This window comes from Mchenga conophoros, linkage group LG3 (genome assembly GCF_057382185.1).
Source record: "Mchenga conophoros isolate Kocher_MC1m ecotype Shallow Benthic linkage group LG3, M_conophoros_male_GT1.1, whole genome shotgun sequence".
Taxonomy (NCBI): Eukaryota; Metazoa; Chordata; class Actinopteri; order Cichliformes; family Cichlidae; genus Mchenga; species Mchenga conophoros.
In genome coordinates this window covers 13228262-13243369 of record NC_140528.1, presented here as the reverse complement: position 1 = coordinate 13243369, position 15108 = coordinate 13228262, and the positions used below count along the sequence as shown (strand labels likewise).

General features: G+C 46.3%; 1 protein-coding gene and 1 long non-coding RNA gene across 3 annotated transcripts; both read left to right on the top strand.

The window, feature by feature from the left end:
* The first annotated feature begins 6846 nt into the window (after positions 1–6846).
* Positions 6847–9412, top strand: LOC146577317 (uncharacterized). 2 transcript variants are annotated; one of them, XR_014889371.1, is made up of 4 exons: positions 6847–6885; positions 7593–7750; positions 8173–8230; positions 9158–9412. It is a non-coding gene; the product is annotated as an uncharacterized LOC146577317 (long non-coding RNA). The 2 variants fall into 2 exon arrangements; XR_014889372.1 differs by having other exon boundaries at positions 9161–9187.
* Positions 9413–11519: 2107 nt separating this feature from the next.
* LOC146577316 (uncharacterized) lies at positions 11520–12832 on the top strand. The gene is made up of 2 exons (XM_085267651.1): positions 11520–12682; positions 12781–12832. The coding sequence occupies exons 1-2, from the start codon at positions 11520–11522 to the stop codon at positions 12830–12832; spliced, it is 1215 nt and encodes a 404-aa protein (XP_085123777.1).
* Positions 12833–15108: the final 2276 nt, after the last annotated feature.

Genomic DNA, 15108 nt, shown 5'->3' with positions numbered 1-15108 from the left:
ACAAAGTTCATCTGCTGCTCACATGAATCCATGAAAGATTTATTTCACTGAATGTTTCTTCAAAGCTCATTTCAACCTGTTGAAGTCATGAATGAAAGTGCAGACTGAGAGTGGATCACATGATGTCTAAGGTGTGTCATGTGACATGTTCAGTATTATCACACATGTCTAGATTGTCCCTGATATCATAACTGCTCAAACACTGATGATTATATTTGAAGAATTATTCCTGATGGCAGCAAAGTTTGAATGGAGCTCTCTGTCTGTGCTGATTTGTCGCCCTCTGGAGGTCAAAGCACAAACTGCATGATGTCACTGTAACCACCACAGAGACAGGAAGTGTTTTTATGACTGAAACACTGAAATGATGCTAACGGCTGTCGTTAGGCTCACTGACAGCAGTGCTGATGTGTTCATGTCAAACACTGGCTCAGGTCAGACTCCTTCATCCTTCTCCAGCGTGAGGCCGCCCTCAGACCCACAGGAGCTCTGACCTTTGACCTCCTGACCCTAACCATTTTAGTCTTGTTGCATCTTTAAATGCAAATCCATCCAAACTGTAGCCGAGCAAAAGAAGCTGGAAGTTGTTCTATGAATGATGTTCATCCTAGAGTTTCTGTTAAACGCTGCTGCTGTGCTACATTTGTCATTTCCTGCTTTCACTACCATCCATGTCAAAGTGCTGAAGTCATCTGATCACTTTAATGCAGTAAAACAGGAGCTGTAAGTCTGACATTTATTTACTGTCATTACAAACACACACAGCTGGATTAGCATTCAGACAAAGGGCTGAAAAAAAATCAGCATTTGATTAAATGGAATTCTTTTCAGCATCTCTTTGAGATATATATATATATATATATATAGGTCCGTCATCCTATTTATGTAGCCCCTTCCGCCGGGGTTACTTGCGTAGTAGCATTCCAACAACGCCCTGTTTTCGTCACTTGCCCACCAATGCCTTCTTGTTCCAGTAGCCCACTTTTCGTCAGGGTGCCCTGGTTCCTCAACACCTGACGCGGACCTTGTTGATCCGGGCGACGTCCGAGCCGGCATGCCTTCATATTTATCTGTCTCGCTCATGTCTGCGGTAGGCTTGCTTAGCATAGGGGGTCTAGCCTTAGGACCCTTACTGGATACAGACGCCCCAGGCAGGAATCGAACTTGCGATCCTGGGTTCCAAAGGCGTGTAGTCTAACCACTACGCTATCCAGCTGCGGCAGATATCCAAGAAAGGGTCTCCAGTATGAAGAGTTGGACAGCACCAGGGCCCGACATGGTTCACGCCTACTGGCTAAAGAAGCTGACTGCACTCCACGAGCGTCTGGCAGCACAAATGAACCAGCTGCTAGTTAACGAGAGACACCCGGAATGGCTAACCGAAGGTCGGACGGTCCTGATCCCCAAGGACCCCAAGAAGGGACCGGTCCCCTCCAACTACCGACCAATAACCTGCCTCAGTACTACATGGAAGCTCCTGTCAGGCATCATATCGGCTAAGATGAACAGGCACATGGGTCAATACATGAGTGGGACACAGAAAGGAATTGGCACCGGCAGATAGAGGAGGTGGCTGATATCCAGAAATCCTACCAGTGGCTGGACAAAGCTGGACTGAAAGACAGCACAGAGGCACTAATCATGGCAGCACAAGAACAAGCTCTGAGTACAAGATCCATAGAGGCTGGGGTCTATCACACCAGGCAAGACCCCAGGTGCAGGCTGTGTAAAGATGCCCCAGAGACAATCCAGCACATAACAGCAGGGTGCAAGATGCTAGCAGGCAAGGCATACATGGAACGCCATAACCAAGTGGCCGGCATAGTGTACAGGAACATCTGTGCCGAGTATAACCTGGAAGTCCCGAGGTCAAAATGGGAGATGCCCCCAAGGGTGGTGGAGAATGACCGAGCTAAGATCCTGTGGGACTTCCAGATACAGACGGACAAAATGGTGGTGGCCAACCAACCGGACATAGTGGTGGCAGACAAACAGAAGAAGACGGCCGTAGTGATCGATGTAGCGGTTCCGAATGACAGCAATATCAGGAAGAAGGAACACGAGAAGCTGGAGAAATAGCAAGGGCTCAGAGAAGAGCTCGAGAGGATGTGGAGGGTGAAGGTAATGGTGGTCCCCGTGGTAATCGGAGCACTAGGTGCGGTGACTCCCAAGCTAGGCGAGTGGCTCCAGCAGATCCCGGGAATAACATCGGAGATCTCTGTCCAGAAGAGCGCAGTCCTGGGAACAGCTAAGATACTGCGCAGGACCCTCAAGCTCCCAGGCCTCTGGTAGAGGACCCGAGCTTGAAGGATAAACCGCCCGCAGGGGCGTGCTGGGTGTTTTTTTTATATATATATTAGGGCTGCCACAATTAGTCGACTAGTCACGATTACGTCGACTACCAAAATCGTCGACGACTGATGTAATAGTCGACGCGTTGTTTGAAGCTTTGTAAGATCCTGAGAGACGCAGGAATTAGTAGCAGGATTTAAGAGTGTAATAACGGACTGAAACAGAAGATGGCAGCACTGCATGTACAAGGATGCCAGCTGCCGTTAAACCCCGAAGAAGAAGAAGCTGTGTCCCAGAATTCATAGCGCGGCCCTGCTCAGTTTCCAACAATGGCGGCAGCTAGTTAGTTTTAATATTACTCTTATTATTCTTTCTGGGTCACAAAATAAACGTTTAACATATTTTCAGGCGAGAATGTAGCTGTGTACACCTCAAATATCTGCTCAGTTTATCAAGACACCACATACTTTCAAAAGTGCTCCGACGTTTTCGGAGACGTCTGTTACCCGCTAGCTCAATAGCTAGCCGGCGGCCATGAGAGCACCAGACTCCCGGCAGATCGTTTTCAAACCCACCGCGCTACTCAGGTTAAATATATATAAGTCACTTAGATAACTTAAAAATGTTATTTTTTGGCTTTTTTCAGTATTTTATTTGTTCCTGAGTAAATCGGCTGAGTTTATTAAACTTCACCGAAACAATCTGCACATTTAATTAAAATTCAATAAACTACCATCTTGTCTTTATTTTTAGTTAGCACCTTAAACACTTAAAGCTGTAAGCTAATGATACTTATATAAGAGCAGATGCTGCTGGTCCAATAAGCTGTACTTTTACGTTCAATGGATGATGATCTGATTAGTCGACTAATCGCAAAAATAATCTATGACTAGTCGACTATCAAAATAATCGTTTGTGGCAGCCCTACTCTGAAGGCAAAGCAGGTCTGAGCCTGTGTTAGCAAGCTGTACCTAATAAAGTGGCAGCAAGGACTCAGTCAGTAATGATCAGAGCCAGCAGGGGGCAGCACAGAGAGGTGAGGCGCTGTCAGAGAAGCAGACTCACATCAGACTGGTCATATTCCATCATCTATACCTGAAATAATCATCAAACACACGCAGAGCAGAAACATGTGGAAACATCTGGAGCTCAGTCTCAGTTTGATCCCTCAGAGGTTTACCTCAGTCCTGCTCCTCTACTTCCTGTTACACCGCACATCATGCTGTGTACTGAGGGTCATGTGGTCAAAGTGAGGCCCTGGTACTCTGACAGAGAGCGAGCACAGTTATCCTAATGTGTGACATCACTTCTAACCACAGAGCATTCAGCTTTCACAGCAGCCAACATCCTGTCACACTGAGCATGTGCAAACACAGCAGCCAACATCCTGTCACACTGAGCATGTGCAAACACAGCAGCCACCATCCTTTAATGATAGAACAAAATTCAGACATCAAAGTTTCTCACATTACAGAATCAGATGAACAGACATGAAGGGATATTTGTGGTTTTATGCACAGAGTCAGAATCAGAGTCAGAGGTGTTCCTCATGATGTTTGGTGATGGAAACAGTCTCATCGACATTTCCATCACCAAACTAGAGAAACTAGTAGCTGCATGCAGCAGAGAACCTACACAGACAGCTGAACGTGTGGTTGTAACCTTGGTTCTCTGAGTGAGAGACTCTCTCTCCCCTCTGTTACATGTGTAACAGAGGGGAGAGAGAGTGTCGGTGTGATGGAGAACATCAGGTCCAAACATCACAGAAACAAACAAACTGTTAAAGGAGGAAACAAAGCAAACTTACAGTTTCTTCACACAGAGACACCAACAACAAGCTCCACTGTCCCACTCTGATCCTGTCTCCTCCTCTTTTATTCTTGCTCTGAGCTCTTTTTGGGTGTGTGTTTCTGTCTCCACCCACAGGAATGCATTGATACACTGTTGATAACGACTCGAGAGCAGACGTGTGACAGAAAACAGAAAAATAACCTAAACAGCTAAATAACATAAAATAAACAGAATATTTATTAATATGTTTAATTGATCTTTAAAAACTTTTCTGCTCCTCAAATCCTTTGTTCAAGTTCAATCTAAGGAAAGAAAAGCGTCTTCTTTAAGTTTCTCAAAGAAGTCCACGATCTGTAGGCTAATGAAAATTTATTTTGTTGTTTTTTGAGCAGAAACACCAGAGTGTAGAGCAGGAAAACGATCCCAGCAGGACGTCTCTGTTGGGGAAATATCCCAGTTATTCCCCTGAGCCCAACACGTTCTCACTCCCAACTCGTCAAACGTGTGACGCATGGTCAGGCTCCCTCTGCTGCACTTATGGACGCGCAGGGTACCCCCCTCGCGTCAGGAATTGACGTGAAGGGTCCTCCGATTGAAGAGATTGCCGCGGAAGAGCCTTTTGTCCGTATATTTATATATTTCCGAAATCACATTGTAGTGACGTATACTGAACACAATAAATTATATAATGTAAACAACTACCTGAGAAACAGGCAGAACGATACTTTTGTATGGTTTATTGCATTTATGGAGGGAGTGGTGTATGCTGGGTAATGGCACAGCTAGCGACTGGGTGACTTTATTCACCCGCTTCGGCTGTTATCAGTCCATACAATGGGCGTTATTAGCACAAATCAGTCCCATAGATATGGGCCATCTCCTGCTAGATTGTTCAGAAGGTTGTTCTCATCCATCCAGATGGAGGATCACTAACAGGAGCGTGGAAGACGCCAGAATCCACTCTGGCTGGAATCCGGTGGATATGCAGTGGGTACAGGTAAAACCATTTAAACGGACAGCATTTATAGAATGACTATTAAAAGTCAGCGAGTGTCAGTAATGTTAATGTGGTTATGTTAGTAATACACCGAGTGCTAGTATAACAGCTTTAAGATGCATTTGTAGATATTATTACGTGTTTTACCGTCTTTATGGTGCTAGCTTAAAGTTACCGTGTAAACGTTAGCTTATATTGGAGTAAAGCTGTTCCTGTTTAAACGATGTTAGCAGAAATATTAGCTTCTGTCATGACTGATGAAGTTACTAGTTAATAAAGTTTCCAGTAAAGTGTTTAATCGCAGCCACAGATTGACAGCAAATATCTCGATTAGCTTCAGTGCATCTGTAATAAATATGTGCAAGTTTCAGTGCTTCGTTTAAACTGTATGATACTTATACTGACCCAGGGTCAGTGTAAAATACAATCCCAGCTGTGTGAACAAAGCCTGGCTCCTTTAATCCTGCATGACAAACCTCAGGATGCAGGTTATTATTACTCTTTCCTGCTGGCACACCTGTCACACCTGAGAGTCAGCTAGAAACTTACAGTGACGTGGACATCATGCAAAGACTGCCAGACTCTGTAATACTGCAAATGATCAGTGACTCAGGTTAACACTAAACTTTAAACGGCACCTCTGTGTCTCTGTGTGCTGAACATCTAGGATTGAGTCAGGCTGCATTGAGTGTGGGACTTTAATGTGTTAAAAGCAGGTTGAAGACGGCTCAGAAATATTTGAAGATTAAAATTTAGCATTATGGCTGCTGGTGGTTTGTAAAGCCTCTACTCAGCTGTATTTTTGTTACTAACTTATGTTTGTTGTTGTTTAACACAGATTTCAGAAGAGCAAATATGCTTAATAGTTTAACTAGATTTCATTTGTCAGTGTGGGACTGCTGAGTCACCTGAAGAACTCATTTCATTCATTCTCCACATGATGTTCATTTACAGAAATGTTTCACAGGAACTGATTCCTCCCAAAGGTTGAACTAGTGTGTTTCCATAGATTACCTCTGTATGAATGTACTTCTTAAATGAAGGCAAGTGTTTGTCCTTTTTTGTTCCTCAGGTACAGTACGTGATATCAAGGGCAGGCGGTCAACACTGGGGGTAGACAAGAAGCAGACGTACTTCCTTATTTTTTTTTATTTATTTATTTATTTTTTCTAAGTGACATCAGAAACAGCAGTATGCGACATTACGTGATGGCAGAGCTTCAGTTCATCCTTTGTCATTTTTTTTTTTTTTTTTTATAAATAGGACAGGGGGAATGAATGAGAGAAAGAGGGGGAGAGAAAGAAAGAAAACCAAAGGGGAGAAGAGACGGTGAGAGGGGGGGGGAAGAGAGAGAGAAAAAAAAAAAAGAACTCCTGGGTCACCTGTATGGAGAAAAAAAACAAACAAACAAAAAAAACAAACAGAGGAGACAGCAAACAACAAAGAGCAACATAATAATAGAGAAAACAAAGCACCATCACAATAAACTAGCTAGTCATAGATATCAATATTTACTAAATAATAAACGATATTGTGCAGCACGCAAGATAGACAGCGCACAGTGTGCTTTGAGGTAGCAGCCAAGAAAGCTTTAGTCCGCGTCTGTGAATACCCATGTGTGCATACCTGTGTGGATCAGCATGCTTGCATTCCAAAGGTTTCTCCATGTAATGATCTGCTAGGGAGTGTGGGGGGGCCACAGCCCCGTCCTCCAGAGTGTGAAGCGGGTATGGAGGAGATCAAAACTCCAGACATCCAGAGGCCCCCAGACGTACTTCCAAGAGGGAGCTGCAGTGAGGTCAGAGGTCAGAATCTGAAACAGCTCAGGTTTATATTTTAGAGGTTATAAAAAATCAAAATGTATTTATAAAGAAACCTTTAAATAATAGTCATAATTATGATTATTATAAGAAATATCAAACATTTAAGTGGATTTTCTGTTACACATATTGCTGGCAGCCTGTCTTTGTCCTGTATCAGCTGGGATAGGCTTCATCCTCCCACAACCCTGAATTGGATACATTGTATTCCAATTATGTAATCTGATCATTTACAAACTCAAGGTATCTAATCAAAATGTAAGTAATAATTATAAAATGGGAAAGCAGAAATAAGTGTGACATAAATGTAAATGTGTGAGCTGACATAGAGGACAGCTACATGCAGTCTGAAAAACCTTTGTTGTCAAGTTTGCAGGTCTATCAGCACGAGACATTCTTACATAGAAGAGACGTTAAAGTCTCTAACTCAGTGAAGCATTATTGGTCCCGTCTGTTTGGATAAATATAGTAAGTTGATGTATGTGCATTTATTGACACATTTTCTTAAGTGCTTATCCAGTTCAGGATCACAGTGGAGCTGCAGCTGGATATGTTCATTAAATAAACCTTACAAAAGTTAACAATAAACCTGCATCCATGTACGTTGTTGTCCACAGGATGAGAAAATCAAACTGGAAGACTGTGGAACATGTTAATAAATGTTTGTGTGTTTATGCCTGTGTCTTTCACAGGAGGCGCTGGAAGGTTTCCCTAATAGTTCCTGGTGAATCAAAGCAGAACCATAAAGGTTGCTGGACTGCATGATGGCCTTACCCCTGAGCAGTCATCCTGTTAAAGGAGGAACCAGTTAGAAGCTGTTTTCAAAGTAGCTGAGCAGATTTCATCTCAAGTAAGCAATTAACTGTTTGTTCGTCTGTTCTGCCACTTAAAGAGCATTTAAGGACGTCGTTTGAGTGTCCAGTTGAATTAATTCTACTGGCTCTCATGGTCATTTGTTATTATAGACATATTTTTCATGTTCATCCAGCTATTTAGTAAATTCTATCTATTTAGTAATATCCGTCAGCTATAAAATGTAATATAAATATAAAAATATCTAAATATCTCCTGTCCTTTATGTTTTAATGATGTAAGTCTGTTATCGTGTTACATTAGCATTCCTCACATATCAATGAGATGCTGTACAGTACAAGCCTACTGAGCAGAGGGATAACAACCGCTATTCAACATCGTTGCACGACACATTCGAGCTGCATGATGCAGACAAAGTGACTAAATCATCTTTTTTGTGGTTTATTGTCTTCAAACCAGCAGACAAAGCTGATGGCAGAAGATGTCAGAGAAGAACTTCAGGCCGTGGACTGAAAAGGTATTTTTTTTTCTTGTTATCAAAAGGCATTTGGAGTGGCAGCTTCTACAACTGGTTGTGCTGAAGTAAAGCTTACAGTCTAAGAAACCACAGTGTTGATATTCAGCACAAAGAGAAAAGCTCACTTGTTTGAATTTATTTACAATCATAGTTTTATAAATTCTGACTGTAAACATCTTTTACAGCTTTGACATTGTTTGACACTCGATATCAGGTTTAATTTAAAGGTTTCTGTGTCCCAATGAGCCATTTACACTGACCAGTGTTTCACTTTAACTGTAACACATTCATTATTTAGATTCAACAAAGAAATAACTGAATGTAAAAATGGCAGCCCTCAGGCAGGTTTATAGAGATATATGCATGCATTGTGAAATTTATGTATCCCAGATAATTGTTATTCATCTAGTCATGGCAGACCTACCTCTTCCTCCCAAGTTAACTGCAACCCAAAATAACTAGTGGGGCTATTTACACACTCACAACCAGTGTGGGGTAAAAAGAGCCACCAAAAAGCTGTCAGCCACAGATGTGCTATAAGAGTTAGAAACTCTACTTATGGAGAAACCTTCTAAGTCTAACAGGGGACAGGTACTCCTGCCCAAATAACATGATATAACCCCACATACAGCCCAGCCATAAAGTGAACCAAGTCATTTAGTTAAAGACAGCATGGGACCAAATGCATGTAACCAGCCTGCACCAACCTGGCATTTCTTCCTCCTGAATTAAATGAATGAATGGATGAAAGTTAAATGACTACAAACCTAAAGCCACTAGTTCCCACACTGGAGCTCCCTGACACTGTGTGTTAACCGTATTTAGCTTGTATCAACAGTTGTAACAGGCTAAGCCACCTGAGACACTGCATTGAATTTGTTCCTGTCTTAATGATTTCAGCTCAGATGTTCTGCTTTTTCCTTTCAGTAGATCAAAGCAGCTCGTGCTCCTTCTGCTTCCAATTTAGAAGAAGAAGAAGGTGAAGGCTTCAGTGAAGTGGCGTTCATGGTCTCAGTGAACAGTCATGGTCACACACTGCATGTGGTTTTAAAAGCAACATGTCTGTTCACCACAACAATGGAGATGTGTAATATTAGTGCAGCTACGGTTTGTTCTTGAACATCACTTCTGTTTTCTACTTTGATCACTTAGACCAAAAAAGTGTTGTTTTCAGATTCTTTCTTTTACATCTATAAACCACCTGTTCATTTTTTTATTACAATTAGTTTCACATAAATGTTAGTGTTTCCTTTATGATCTTTTAATGCTTTCACTACACTGTACACGTCTACATTAGAGACATTTCTGTTTCCTGTTTCTGTTGACTCAGAGTTGTGAAATGTTCTTTTATTTGATAAACAATATGAAGTTCATAATTTTCTTACAAATAAAACTCTAATGACAAACATGAACAGCTGTGCTTATTTCTGAGACATGAGTTTTTGAATGTGTTCATATTTAGACAGTGTGTATCTGTATGCTGAAACTGTAATGGTGAACCTGAGGTGATGGTCAACAGAAGGCAAATATATATCAATATAAAACAATATTGAAGTAATGTCTTTACCCTCTGCAGCGTGTGGACGCTGTGCACACAATCACCTTATTCACTGTAGTAAACATGCACCGCTAGCTCACGTGACTGACTGTCTCCATGGTTACATCGTATATTATTAGCTATGTAAACTGTCACGGACCCGGTTCCGGGGACTCGGAGTTCGTGAACAGTGTGGACCTTTATTGTTATTAGTGTATTGGATGTATGTTTGCTGCACTGTGTTCTTGTGTTCAATGCTGGTGTGTGTATGTGTGTGAGGCTGGAGGATGAAGGACAGCCACCTGCAGGCCTGATGGGTGTGGCCCTGCCAGCTGCTGGTCACGCCTAGCTTACCACACACCTGCTTCTGATCAGGATCGTCGGGGGAGCTACTTAACAGAGCGATGGAGCTTCCTCCGGCGCAGGATCGTTGAGTTAGACTCCATGTCAGTGTTTGTAGTGCTGGTCAGTGTATGCCTGCTGGAGTTGGTGCCATAAAGGCTGTGTCTGTGTTCTTTCCTCAGGAGAGTGGAACACAGGACTGCAAGACACACGGGGTGTGTGAAGGCACAGGGGCAGAGAGCACGGGATACCAGCACTTGGGAGAAGACACGTCACGGGAGTCGAGGGAGCACTTTTGGAGATTCAATGTGTGGTGTACATTTACCTCACTGTAAATAAACCCACTGTTCATTTCGTTAAGTCCAGCGTTTGGGTCCTTTCTCCAACATCCCCCACGGTCTGCCCCCCAGACCGTGACAGAACGATCCTGCCATTATGGGCCCAGCGGACTCAAGGACCGTCTCACAGGAGGAATTGCTCGCCCAGCTCTGGAAATACTGTCGGAGCATTATCCAGGCGGCAGATCCACATCAGAGACACTTACAGGTCGTATTTTTTGATTCCTTCTTATCATCAATCACCTCATCTGTGAGCTTTTTGGACATTAAGAGACTAATTTCGATTATAATCACGCTGAGGGAAAGTTCCTGTTTTGAGCTGTTTGGTTTGGGCTGTCCGGGCGAGGAGGATATGGCAACCTCCCTGGGAGCCCTTGCTGCCTATTTCTTTTTTCATAGGCTGATAGCCTCCCCGCCGTCGCTTGCAGCTCGCTTGTTGGACCCTCCATTGCGGGGGAAACGTTTCACACGCCCTCTGCACCTCACCCCATCTCCACTCACCTCTGCGGCACCTGCTGAGTCAGCAGACCAAGGACCGGCAGCTCAAAATCACACAGCTGCTCTCCTGTCCGGCCGGCTGGTGGAACCTCAGCCTGATACGCTGGCCCCGGCATCGTTACAGAAGCGACGCTTGCGCCGCCGGCGTGCCTCACCGCAGTCAGACTCTAAAACTTTCCAACAGCCGGCTGTGGTGAGTCATATGGACAATTCTTCGTCACTCACCTCTACCGTTTACTCTGGGGCTATGTTTATACGGCCAGCTGCCCAGCCGGTAGCCAAAGCGCAGCCAGCGGCCCAGCTGGTCGCCGTACCACAGCCAATCGCCCAGCTAGTAAGTCGGCCGTCACCTGCTGAATCATTCCCCGCGACATCTACCTCGCTGCCTACCGTTTCATCCCGTTCACCATCTACACCACCCGCTGCTTCACCATCTGCAGCTGTAACACCGTCTTCATCTCATCCGCATGCAGTCACCCCTCAGCCATCTTCTCCACCAGCGGCAGCCTCCATTCCACTACCCACTCCAGCAGCCCTGTCCGGAGGGGGCGACCTCACACGCGTCCAACGCCTGATGGACTGGGTAACTCACACCACCAACGCAAGGGCAAGAGTGGTGGGGTTAAATGCCATCGAGGCAATCCTGGAGGGAAGTCCCTACCTCGGCCAGCTTAAGGAAGTTTCCGCCTTCCTTCGCACCCTGCATGAAGCCCGGGGGGTAGTGCAAGCTCGGGAAACTCCAGACTTTGTCCAGCGGCAGCGGCTCGGCGAGCGGGAGCTCAGCATGCCCGAGCAGGAGCTCAGCGAGCGGGAGGAGCCCGCGTCGCCAGCTGTGGAACTCGGCGAGCAGCTCGGCGAGCTAATGCTGGAGGAGCTCAGCGAGCCGGAGGAGCTCGGCGAGCTAATGCTGGAGGAGCTCAGCGAGCCGGAGGAGCACTGTGAGCCGGAGGAGCTCAGCGGGCTAATGCCGGAGGAGCTCAGCGAGCCGGAGGAGCACTGTGAGCCGGAGGAGCTCAGCGGGCTAATGCTGGAGGAGCTCAGCGAGCTATTGCCGGAGGAGCTCGGCGAGCCGGAGGAGCACTGTGAGCCGGAGCAGCCCAGCGAGCTAATGCCGGAGGAGCTCGGCGAGCCGGAGGAGCACTGTGAGCCGGAGGAGCTCAGCGGGCTAATGCTGGAGGAGCTCAGCGGGCTAATGCTGGAGGAGCTCAGCGAGCTATTGCCGGAGGAGCTCGGCGAGCCGGAGGAGCACTGTGAGCCGGAGCAGCCCAGCGAGCCACCCACTGAGAAGCCCGCACCGCTGCTGGCGGACCTCAACGAGCCGGAGGGACCGGCGTTGCCAGCAGAGGAGCTCAGCGAGCTTGGTGAGCCCGCGCTGCCACCGGAGGAGCTCGGAGGTCCGGAGGGATCCGCTGAGCCAGAGCTGGAGGTCTGCGTGCCGGAGGGGCCGCCACGTCCTGCAGCCCGGCCGCCACGTCCTGCAGCCCGGCCGCCACGTCGGGAATCGTGGGTGGTGCTGAGGCGGGAGCAGCAACGCCGCCGCCACCGGACCCGTGGCCGCCCGCCGGAGCAGCAACGCCGCCGCCACCGGACCCGTGGCCGCCCGCCGGAGCAGCAACGCCGCCGCCACCGGACCAGTGGCCGCCCGCCGGAGCAGTCACACTGCCGCCACCGGACCCGTGGCCGCCCGCCGGAGCTGCAACGCCGTTGCCACCGGATCCGTGGCAGGCCGCCTGAAGCGTTCTGCTTCCATCACGGGGTTAGAGGTAGGCCACCTGAACTTTTTTGCCGCCACTGCCTAACCCGCAGCGGGTCCCGCTTGTTTTGCCGTCCTGCAGATCGGCCGCCAGATCTGTTTGCTGCCACTGGACCGGGGGATTGGACTGTTGACCTGTGTTTTTCTTTTGTTGCTTTGTGGTGGCTGTTTAGCGGAGTGGTTTTGGGGCCCTCCGTCCTGGACCCCCCGCCACCCGCCCTGGGTTGGTTGTTCTGTGGTTTTGTTTTGGGGTCGTCGGGAGTCGACCCTTAGAGGGGGGGTACTGTCACGGACCCGGTTCCGGGGACTCGGGGTTCGTGAACAGTGTGGACCTTTATTGTTATTAGTGTATTGGATGTATGTTTGCTGCACTGTGTTCTTGTGTTCAATGCTGGTGTGTGTATGTGTGTGAGGCTGGAGGATGAAGGACAGCCACCTGCAGGCCTGATGGGTGTGGCCCTGCCAGCTGCTGGTCACGCCTAGCTTACCACACACCTGCTTCTGATCAGGATCGTCGGGGGAGCTACTTAACAGAGCGATGGAGCTTCCTCCGGCGCAGGATCGTTGAGTTAGACTCCATGTCAGTGTTTGTAGTGCTGGTCAGTGTATGCCTGCTGGAGTTGGTGCCATAACGGCTGTGTCTGTGTTCTTTCCTCAGGAGAGTGGAACACAGGACTGCAAGACACACGGGGTGTGTGAAGGCACAGGGGCAGAGAGCACGGGATACCAGCACTTGGGAGAAGACACGTCACGGGAGTCGAGGGAGCACTTTTGGAGATTCAATGTGTGGTGTACATTTACCTCACTGTAAATAAACCCACTGTTCATTTCGTTAAGTCCAGCGTTTGGGTCCTTTCTCCAACATCCCCCACGGTCTGCCCCCCAGACCGTGACAGTAAACAGCTTCCAAAGATACCGTCATAGCTCTCTGCAGCTGTAACACTTTCACACTTTGCAAATCATTTCATGTTTTTGATAGTTATGAAGACAGAATATGTTTTTAAGGTCATGCTAGGCGGTTGCTATGGTGGTTGCTGTGGACTTGGGTGGACCGTGTCCGATTCCTGTTATTAGCTGTCCGCCGCAGGAAGGCTGCGTTCCATTTACAAGTAGTGACAGTCTGTCGTAACTCGAACTCAAACCCCGCTTTGTTCTGTAATTATAGGCCTTTTATAGCCGTTCATGACACGCACACACACACATAAAGCACTTTGCCTCACCATGAGAATGCAACTTTACCTAACCTAACCTTAAAGTATCTGATATAGGATAGAAAAATGAAGCAACCAGAGATTTAATGATGAAGACTCTGGGTTCTGTAGTTCACGTTTTACAGTCCTGAATGACTCTTTGCATATGATTTATTGAAGAGGACTTTAGAATGCACTTTACATTTAGACTGTTGCTGTTTCATTTTTTACATTGTTGCCGTGTTATGTCATGAATAAGGTTCACCTGCTGGGGGTTTGATGGATCAGCTGGACAATACAGTCAAAGACAGACTTCATTCATCATATGCAAGAATCCTAGTTGGATTTTTGTTGTCACTCATGTTTTTGAACCAAATATTGAAAACAATTCTGACAGACTGGATACCTGGTCAGGGTGTACATTACCTTTCACTCAAGCATCCCAGGACAGAGCCCTGCCCCACCATGAGCCTGGGTGGATACGTGGTTATAATATAAAAGGACCGATACTGAATATTTCATGAAAATTGAATTATAATACAAATTAGTAATAAGGGTTTCTCTGCGCCCTTATCTACCCCATACTCAAAGAGCTGAGGGCAGAGAGGGTGACAGGAGAGGATGGCACTGAAGAGAAGATGCTCGGTTTCTGGAGTCTCCTGGTCCTGTCAGTAGGATGCATCTGCTGTGTCTTCCCATGGATGCTCACCTACCTTGACTCGTTCCAGCCTGGTATGGATTTCCCAACACTGCGGACAGTGGCCCACGTCAGAGACGTTTAATATTGATTACATATGTCTGAATTGCTAACCCTAACCCTAGCTCAACAGACCACAATGCCCTGGACTGTCAGTATTATTACATGCTGTGAACATAAGTAGCTTTGATCACAGTTTATGTTGTAAAAGAGAAGGAATATTGAAAGAAAGATCAACATTGTGATATTATTTGTTCCAAACTGACCAGAAACATGCTTGTCAGACTCTCACAGCAAAGGATCAGACTCACTGTGCATGACAGCTCAGGCCAATGATGTCTGTTAGATTGTCAGCTGTTTAGTGCTTCTGTACAGTTAGGGTCACGTCTCTATTTCAGAATAATTAATATGCAGAAAACACTAAAAGTTGATTGTCTTCCAATATTCTAGCATAATTAAAAAACTTTGACTTTGTAAGTACATATTATTAGTCCTAATGCCAGTATGAGTCTTCATAACTCCT